This window comes from Zosterops lateralis (genome assembly GCF_965231275.1).
Source record: "Zosterops lateralis genome assembly, chromosome: 5".
NCBI lineage: Eukaryota > Metazoa > Chordata > Aves > Passeriformes > Zosteropidae > Zosterops > Zosterops lateralis.
In genome coordinates this window covers 71,336,435-71,346,040 of record NC_139766.1, presented here as the reverse complement: position 1 = coordinate 71,346,040, position 9,606 = coordinate 71,336,435, and the positions used below count along the sequence as shown (strand labels likewise).

Below are 9,606 nucleotides of genomic sequence, written 5' to 3'. Positions count from 1 at the left end.
ACTCCAAGAAGTTTCCTTTGATCCTGGATTTGCATCTCGTCTCTCCTATGACTTTGGGAATCAAGGAGTGGGGAACATCCTGATCTACACAGACTGGTAACAATGTTGCCATAAGGCCTCCGTTAGCAGTAGTTAGGCTAAGGAGTTGGTTCCTGTGCAGGCCCATGGGAACCAAACCTGAGAAATGAGGCCTGAGAATCTGCAGATACAAGGAACAATGTTTAAAGGACTTAGTAGAGCATGTAGTACATGTAGGTATACAAATTACTTGTGAAATATGATTACATGGTTACCAATAAAATGTTTTCTATGGTGGGAGTTGAGCTTAGAAAATTAACCTTTATTTTAGCTAAAGCAAGCGTGCAAAATTTATAGCCGTTAGAAAGGTTATCTAGAAGATGAATGTGAATGTTTGAAGTGAAGTATGTAGGAAACTGCACGTAGGCTGATGAAGTAAGACTTGTAACAAAGGTGTAAAAGATGAGCATCTTTTGTAACCAACTCGGGACGCTGACTTTGAGACACTAGTCCTCAGGTCCCCAGGGCCCTTAAATAAAGCACCGCATAAACTGACACTCTGTTGGTTTGTGTTTTCTCTCGGGAACGGGCAGCAACAACACAAGTAAAATGGCTCGTTTGGACTATCCCCAGTGACTGTGAACACTCTGGATTTAACTTTATATCTTGCCATTACAATTTTTTATTTGCCTGTTACCGCCTGTCTGCTTAATAAATAATTCATTTTGTGAATTTTGTCTCACTCTATTATTGTAAAACACTGCAGACCCTGTGCTCCAGGGATTTAAAAGCTCCCTGTGTGTCAGCAAAAAGTGAGGGAGCGCAGAGAGCAGGAAAAATACACAACTACACCATTTGTCCTCCTGCAGGGGTCACGATCTCTAATTTCAGACTGATCTTGGGAGTTTCGAAGAGAATAACTCTCCAGGTGGCACTGAATACACCAAATTTCTGGCACTCCTGCCCCAGAACCACAACCCAGCAGGTTTCTGTGGGAACCTGAAATATCTGTGTGGCTTACAAGCTGCACACCCCTAAAGCTTTCCCTTGGGAACACAAAGCCACACGTGTCCTATACTCCAATTTGTACTTCCAGCACTTTTTGAGAGAGTTACGTCATTTTAGGCTGTTTTCTGAGAGATTTCTGTTTTCCTGGTGTTGTTTCAACACACTTGAAGGCAGGTTCTGCTCCCTGTGGTGCTCTCAGTCTTAAAGAACAGCTTGTACATCACATCAGTGATGCAACTCTATTCATTAAGTTACTGCTGCAGACAGACAGAAATCAATGGTTGTGGAGGACTTAAGGCAGAAAAAAACCTGTGCACTTCCCAGTGCCTGCCCAACACACCCCAGTTCTCTATTGGGAGCCTAAGTCCTGTACTTATCATAGAAACTCAATGATTTCAGGTAGTTGTGTTTTATAGAAAAGCTTTGCAAGGCAATTGCCTCTCCCAGCATCATCATCAGCACTCCACCAGCCCCAAGGGAAATGCCACCTAAGGCTTAAAAGACACGAAATTAGCAAAATGCATTAATCCGACTCTAAAAAGATCAGTAAATCACCGATTTAGAAAATACTCCCCTCATAATCTGCATGGGGAGAGGCTCTGGGATGCCAAGGCGAACTCGGAGATCAACAGATTTTCACCCTTGCCATGGCTTTACCTGGGGCCACTGAATACCTGGCCCCCAGCACATCACACACTGAAACATCACTACAATTTCCATATATCGTAAATAGATACATTAAACTGTACGAAGCAGGAAGGAGCAGCCCCAAACTAGGAAAATCAGAACTCGCCCCTCGGGTACCGGCTATTATATACCCTCAGCCGGCTCGGGATTGGCTGGGGCCGTGAGGCGATCTCCGCGCTGATTGGGCAGCGGGAGGCGAGCCTCGCTCCCGCCCCGCTCCCCACACGGGGATCGTGTGGGGCGGGAGGGAAACGCTGCGTCCCAAATCCCAGGAAAACGCCTTTTACCTCAGAGCCAAGCACCAACTCGGCGTTTCCTGAATTGAGTATGGACTCGGAAAAAGTGTATGTGCCTGGGGGAGAAGTGTTCCTTCCTTCTGGGCGTAAAATCTGAATTGTTCTCTAGGTCAGATGGACATTTTTGAGATAAAAATGAGTTAACGAGTAGCGGACAGACAGGGAAAATTTTTGGAGCGAATTTGAGGTAGTTTATAGTGCGGAAAATGAACGTTTTGAGGTAAAATGAGGTAATCAGTAGCCCGCATGTTGGTAAAGCTTTGAGGATAAAATGTAGGTAATCTGTAGAGAGGAAGAGAATGATAATTTTGTGATCATTGTGAAGGGAATGTCACAGTGTGGAAGTCACTCCCTTTTACTTGGAGGAGGAGGACTGCCCTAGGGAATGACCGTAGCAGGGATTTGGCTCCTGTAGGGCCTTACAGAATAAGCCCTAGTGCTCTGTGATCCAGTCCTGGTCCTTGCACAGATCTCATTCCTCACCACCTCCAGGAGCTTCCAACGTCACCCTTGTACCTGCTAAGGTTTGTCCGATCCAGTGGGCTCTCAAGTGTTTTCTCTCCTGCTCCTATGGAAATTTCAGTCTTTCTGGGCGACTCATATCCCCCACAACATCAAATTGAGTTCCCCAAAAAACATACCACAAACCTCATTTCTTATCCTTTATTTCCCAAATTTTCACTTCTGTTTGCTTCTCTAGCTGCAATAATAGTGGATATGACAGAAATAACAACAACAAAGGGGAATGTGATGGAAAATGTTGAATTTTGTCATTTGAGCAGGACCCAGCTGGCATTCACAATGTCTGGGAAGGAAGGAGCACAACCACAAGGAAATCCAGGGACTGGTGGGTTCTGGACTGTGTCTGCAACACTTCAGTCCATGAGAGTTATGGGATAAGGGATTACTCACATGCTGAAATGTGACCACAGATATGGTTCAAGCAGCCCTGTTTCAGCTGCTCTGAGGGATTCACTTGACCCCGTTGTCGCAGGGCTCTTTGAGATCCTCCATGATCAAATGCTGCTGGCTACTCACTCCGTTTCCTTTCTTATCTGGCTGCCTCTCCTCCGCAGCTGTCTGAGGAGCTCGATCCTTCCTGGCAGTGGATGCTGGCAGGATGGCATTGCCTGGGCCAGCCTGGGAACAGGCTGCCCTGGAGCAGAGCTGGAGCCTGAGGACGGCCTGGAAGCCCCGGCGGAAGTTTTTGTTGCAGAAGCCGTAGATGATGGGGTTGATGCTGCTGTTGAAGAAGGCCAGCCAGTGGGCGAAGGGGTAAATGTAGATGTTGATGAGCTGTAGCTGGAGGTCAGAAAGGCTGGCGTAGTCCGAGAGCAGCATCAGGGTCCACAGGGGCAGCCAGGACAGGGCGAAAAGCAAGGTCACCAAAACGAGCATTTTGATGACTTTTTGTTTCCACTTCCAGGCGCTGTGTCGCTGCTCCTGGCTGCGTTTCCCTGCCCCTGGCACGGCCGCGTGGGAGAGGGAAATGCCAATCCTGGCGTACATGACCACGATGAGCGACAGGGGAGCCAGGTAGATGTTGGCAAAGAGAACCGTGGTGTAGATCCTCCTCATTGCCGGGTCGGGCCACTCCTCCCGGCACCAGAACACCGGGCGGGTGGCGTTGCCGGAGCCCAGGAGCACCCGGAAATGCTTCTCCTCCCGCACCTGGAGCAGGACTGCCGAGGGACACATGATGGCCACGGCCAGGATCCAGATGACCGCGATGATGGCCACGGCAGTGGGGATGGTCAGCTTCTGCTTGAACGGGTGCACAATGCTCCGGAACCTGTGGCAAAGGCACCGGAGAAGCTGTGTAAGGAATGCCTCCTTACCTAGGCAAGGATGCACACACATTTTAAATGGCCTATTTTTCAAAGAGCAGAGAGGGAATCATCTCTTCCTCCTCCCTATCAGCTGCTGCCTGTGCTGCTCCAGTTAACCACGGCAGGTATTAACACCTCTGCTTTCCAGCTTCATGGCTGAAGAACAAACCAATTCCAGGCAGGCTAGGATAGCCCAGTCCCACCGTGTTTAAGAGACACCAGTGGAGGAGCAAATTACTTTTTAGACCTGGCCACATTTTATTTTGCTTAACAGCCTTTGGACCAAAATGCATCTGATTTATTGTGGTGTGTTGGGAGGGTTAGTGAATGGGCTCAGTGTGGTCAGGGGCCCAGGGGAGATGAGGGTGATGGTTACAGACACCACAGCATCTTACCTGTCCACAGCAATGGCAACCAGAGTGAAGACAGAGGCAGAAACAGAGATTCCTTGGACCATCCCACTCATCTTGCACACCAGGCTCCCAAAGGGCCATCCTGAAAGGAAACAGGCAGTCAGAATTGCTGCCATCCCACTGCAAAACTCTGCTTAAAACCATTTGCTCTCATCTTCTGTTTCCTGAGTAGAATCATAGACTCATGGAGTGGTTTGGATTGGAAGGGAACTCCTAAAGATCCTGGAGTTCCAACCATGGCCAGGAATGCCATGCCATGGGCAGGGACACTTTCCGCTTGACCTCACCTCTGATGGTGATGTCTTGAGAAGGCTGACCTGAAACAGAGACTAGACAGAGCTATAAAATAAAGTAGATATTTATTGTAAGGCCTCCAGAATCCATCTTGGGCAGGACAGGAGCCTGACCAGGGCTACACCCAAGGTGGACCCAAAATGGTCACAAAATGGCTGACCAGTCAGGAGGTCTTACATTTTTATGTTTTGGTCCATTTCCATATTGGGGTTTAATTGTCCAATTACAACTTCAGGTTGTGAGGTCTCATCCTTCTTGTTTTCCCTCTTCAGTCCCCCATTGTTTATGGTGTTGGACTGAAAATTGTTCTTGGTCCTCAACAGGAAAAAGGATTTGTCCTGTCTACCTACTCTGTGAAGAGAGCTCACTAGCACTTAATGCAAGGCTCAGAGCTACACCTAAGCAGCACAGACTCTGAAAATATGAAAGCTAAAGCTTAAGGAATCAATGGCAGGGACTCAGAGTGCCCACAGAGCCCCTGTGACCTGTGCCCCTGGCTCTCCCAGCCCACCTGCAATGATGTTGTCCAGGAGGGTGGTGGGCATGCAGAAGACCCCCACCAGCAGGTCGCTGAGGGCCAGGTTCAAGATGAACAGGTTGGTGACGGTGCGCATGTGCTTGCTCCACAGGATGATGAAGCAGAGCCCCCCGTTGCCCACCATGCAGAGGAGGAAGATGAGGAGGTAGGAAGAGATGAAGACAGCAGCCACCGAAGGCTGGTGGAGGTAGAAGTCCACATAGGAGACGTTTCCTTCCAAGTAAAGGTACTTGGATGTCCCCTCGTAATTGAGCACCTGAGGCCAATCCAACGAAGAGTTCGAGTCCATTTTCTCCCTTCTGTTCTAATGTGCCCTAAAGGAGATTTGTAAAGAGGTCATTTTAGTCTGCTTGCAATTGATCTGAAGGAATGTGATACTATTATTATTGTTATTATTATATTAGCATTGTTATCTGCTTTGAGTACACTGCGTGCTGAAGTAAGTGTGAAGCTCACGTGCACTCCGGCAGCAGTGAGGTGGCTGAGCAACAATCACAAAAAAGCCACAAATTCCATCACTGAAAAACAGGGATTAAAGCTTTCTGAGGCTGCACAAACCTTCTGCCTGCATGTATCCAAATCCAGCCCCATTTCATGGACATGAGATGGTTTTGTGTACAGTTGGTTGATTTAATTCCCTGTTCACAAGCCACATAACTCCAAGTCTGCAGTCAAGAAGGATCACACCATGTTTGAAACAGGCTGAGCTACAAGAGATCTGCCTTCATTTCCAAGAAGGTAGCTTGACTTGGAGGCAACATTCCAAACTTTTTTTCCCACATCTACTTTGTCTCCCAGATGAGGTTGCCTTAAAGAAGCAGGGGGTACAATGTTCCTAATGAAAGAGCAGCAAAATTGATTGGTGGCAGCAGGCATGAAATTAAAGTACGAGTGCAGGTGCTTTTAAGATGCTTCAAATTCCTTAATAGAAATGGAATTTAAATTCAGGCACGAGTATCCAAATCCTGATGAGCTTATATGAACAGCAAAGCCTCTGCAAGTGCTTTACTTTCAGGAAACAAGTGCAGGGAAAAAAAAAAAAAAAAAAAAAAAAAAAAAAAAAAAAAAAAAAAAAAAAAAAAAAAAGTATTTATTCTGCTGTGCCTCAGGTTTGGAACAAGGGGAGCAGTGAAAACCCATCATGTTCTGGTCTCTCGTGCCTGTTTAGCAGCAGTGCAGTGTTTTAATGAGTCTCTATTTTACATATTTATTAAATGCCTGCACAGTCAGGTAGGGAGACAAAAATCTGGAATCTGTCACGAAAAACTGGCTGCTTGTAGGTTTGAACAAGTGTAGGAATAGCTGTGCATTCTGTGGAGCTGTCCCTGTGGAGAAAGGCTTGTTTACCTTTATTAGTTTTGATTCAACATGCTTTTGGAAGTATTGGAAGTACTCTTGTTGAAATGTCTGATGTGCCAAATGCTTTCCCCAGACAGAGCTCAGAGTCAGCCTTGTGAGAAGTGCTTTAATGCCAATTTTCCTGACCCCTCAAGGAAGCAGCACTTGCACCCAAACCTGGGCTCAGGATGGGGAACACTGGCAGAATGCAAATACAGATATTTGACAGTACAAGTTCACACTGTTCCTTTAATCCCAGACCTGAAGTTGTGTTTTATAAATCCCAGGAGCAGCTGTGTCACCCCATTTAAAAGCCAGCATTCCTCCTGCTCCCTTAGACTTCCTGTGGCTCCCTTTGCTGCTCTTCCCCACATTATTATTATTATTACCCAGTAATTTTCTTCTGTAATCTTTTGCTTCCCAGAGGAGTTGCTTTAGATAGACGCTGTGGCTGGGGGAGGGTGGCTTTTGGCTCCCACCACATTCCCAGTCCCCATCCCCAGCTGTCCCTGTGCTGTCCCCAGCAGGTCAGGCAGAGGTGCCTTTCCTCCCTTACCTGCTGGAGTTTCGCTTTTCAAGGGGTCTCTGATGACCTGAGGCAGAAGTTCTTGGTCATTCCGTGACAGGATTGTCCCTTACCACGCTGAAAGCAGGAGGAATAATCATTATTTTGGATACATATTTTATGTTTTCTCTCTTGTTCTGACACCATGCCGTGAAGCAGCAGCTTCTAATCTCCTCAGTAATGATCTCTGGAATAGTTTTGGTTCATAACTGGTAAACAAGAAGTTGTAAACAGCCTTGAGGCAAAACTGGAGCTGAGTCTTATCCCAGTTGCACTAATGAAATTTTGGCTGTGGCAGGCAAAGGGAAGTGGCTGTACAAACACTGCAGATCACAGGAAATGGAAAAGCTCCATGGATTTTTATTATCCTGAAACTGAGGGGGAGGAGGATTGTCTGGAAGGAAAAATTAAGCTGGTGCCTTGTGTTTTCACAGCGTCCTTGCTGACTAAAACAAGCAGTGATAAATAATTGACAGAGGCACATAGGACAGAAACATAAATCATCTAAGAGAAGGAAAAAAATAATGCAATACCTAATTGTTATAAGATGACAAATAGCAGTAATTCACTTCCACGTGGTAATTTGATAAGAGCAAGGCCTCCCTTCTTCATTTAATATACCAGAGAAAATCTGCAAAGGAATAAAGTGGGAGGCTCCCTGAGTGAAAACCTGCCCTGACACACACACTGGGTTTCCAAACACGAGGCTCATTCCCTGCTGAAATCCCAGTCACAGCCTCCATAGACAAACACACACTGTAACATCTCATAGTCTGACCAGGACAATCTTGTACCTCTGGGTACAGAAAGTCAGTTCCCAGTTGTTAAAGTAGTAGTTCAAAATCATTATGGAGTGATGCAATTATTTTTGTTGGGCATATGGAAGAAATCCCAGGGAACAGCCACCACTGCTTCACCCCTGTGCACAACCTGCTGGGTTTGTCAGCCTGATGTCTTGATTTTTATGTGTGAAATACCCTCACAGAATCCCTCTGAGGCTGAAACAAAAATAAGGAAACTTTAGAGAGTGGAAGACCAGTAGGAGCATGTTGTTGTACATAAAGAACATTTAATGCGGTATGTGATAAAAAAAACCTTGTTCTTCCCTTGTCCTGAGCTCAGCAATGACACAACAACACAGATTTCCCAGGGACCTTGGAAAACAATCCCTGGTCTGTTGAAAAGTGAGAAAGTCCCAGGGGCAAAATACAGCCCCTGAAGGATGGCAAAAAGACCAGGACATCGGTCTGTGAGTGTCTGAGGAATAAGAGAGAGAGAAATCTATGGATCATCCTCTGCCTCAGGGAACCAGGAAAGGCCACTGACTAGAACACTAAAATGCTGTTCCACAGGACCCCCATGCACAGACCGTGGCAATGTGGGCTCATCTTTGCTTCTCCTTCAGAGCCAAGGGGAGCTGCAGCCACACCAAAACCCCATTTCCTGGGGCTCAGGCACGGAACAGGCACTGGGGCAGGAGGTGTTTGGTCTGGGTCATGCAGGGCTTGAGCTTGAGCTGCCACCTACAGACTCTGGGGAGATTTGTGAATTAAGATAATAGAATTTACTCTTCAAGTGTTTAGCTATTTCATCCATCAGTATATCCATGATATTTTATATGACTACTTCAGAGTAGTTTATCTCCAAATAAGCCCGAATATCCCAGTATATTTTCAGCTGGGAGAAAGGAGCTGTGGAAGAAAACACACCCTAAAAATAGCCAGTTGCAATCAAATAATTTTTTCTTACTGACATATACTTTCATAAAGAAAAACAAGTGCACCTTGAGAAGCAAATTTCTCCATTTGAAGTGGGCAGTCCCAGGGAGATGTGCCAATCTAGGAACTGCACACAGATCTCCTCTCAATGGGCTTAAACTGCTTATCCTCCCCTCAGAGCCATTTATCTGCATAGTCTGAGCTGGGGCCAAAGAACATAGTTTGTCAAGGTATTTCTTTTTAAAAGATCCCAAACTTCAAATGATAAAGAACATGGCTATCAGCAGGATGACTGTAATAAACACAAGACTTAGTTGCAGATTACTCATCCACTTGAGCTGGGAATAGAAAACATTTCACTCCAAAGCCAAATCACAAATGTAAATCTGGAGATGAAAATGGCAGGTGAGGTATTCACAAGTTTGTTATGGCTCCGTATATATATATATATATGTGTGTGTGTGTTTGTGTGTATATATAATTTCCACCCTGCCTCATTAGAGCTGAGGCTGCTTACCTATTCCTTGTCATTATAACCTTTTTTTTTTTTTTTCACTTCATGCTCAGTCAACCTTTAAGCTTCTGAATATATATATACATTTTCAATTTGATGTGTCACAGGCTGTTTTAAATTTTAACTAAAATCTCAGCCAACTGTTCCCTGAAACCAGGTTAAAAAAAGATTTCCACACCCAGGCACACTTATGCCATCACTTTATTGAGAAGCCTGGCAAGCAATAAGATTTTAGCTGCCTTACCTTGGAAGCAAGTCCCTGTTTTAAAAGCTTTCAGGAGGAAATTACTGAAGTTCTCCCGGGATCCAGTCTCCAAGTAGCATTTTCCCATCCATCATTGGAAACTGGGCAGGGACCCCACAAAATATCTGGACTGGTCCCAGCTTT

The 9,606-nt window shown here is 45.8% G+C and overlaps 1 protein-coding gene across 2 annotated transcripts; it reads right to left on the bottom strand.

Annotated features, from left to right (window-relative positions):
- Positions 1–2,725: 2,725 nt before the first annotated feature.
- On the bottom strand, positions 2,726–7,249 carry NPFFR2 (neuropeptide FF receptor 2). Of its 2 annotated transcripts, none has more exons than XM_083861609.1 (4): positions 6,978–7,249; positions 5,057–5,397; positions 4,234–4,333; positions 2,726–3,801 (listed from the first exon to the last, which is right to left on the bottom strand). In XM_083861609.1, exons 2-4 carry the CDS (start codon positions 5,370–5,372, stop codon positions 2,982–2,984), a joined length of 1,236 nt encoding a protein of 411 aa, XP_083717735.1. In that variant the 5' UTR covers positions 5,373–5,397; positions 6,978–7,249; the 3' UTR covers positions 2,726–2,981. The 2 variants fall into 2 exon arrangements, with proteins under 2 accessions (XP_083717735.1, XP_083717736.1); XM_083861610.1 differs by lacking the exon at positions 6,978–7,249 and adding an exon at positions 5,642–5,754.
- Between the last annotated feature and the right edge of the window lie 2,357 nt (positions 7,250–9,606).

Bases quoted from the DNA above. Each gene is read 5' to 3' on its own strand.
- NPFFR2 (XM_083861609.1), bottom strand. From the start codon at position 5,372: ATGGACTCGAACTCTTCGTTGGATTGGCCTCAGGTGCTCAATTACGAG. The intron at 4,334-5,056 runs GTGGGCTGGGAG...GTTTCCTTTCAG, and splicing joins CCTGGACAACATCATTGCAG to GATGGCCCTTTGGGAGCCTG. The intron at 3,802-4,233 runs GTAAGATGCTGT...CCTTTGCCACAG, and splicing joins GTTGCCATTGCTGTGGACAG to GTTCCGGAGCATTGTGCACC.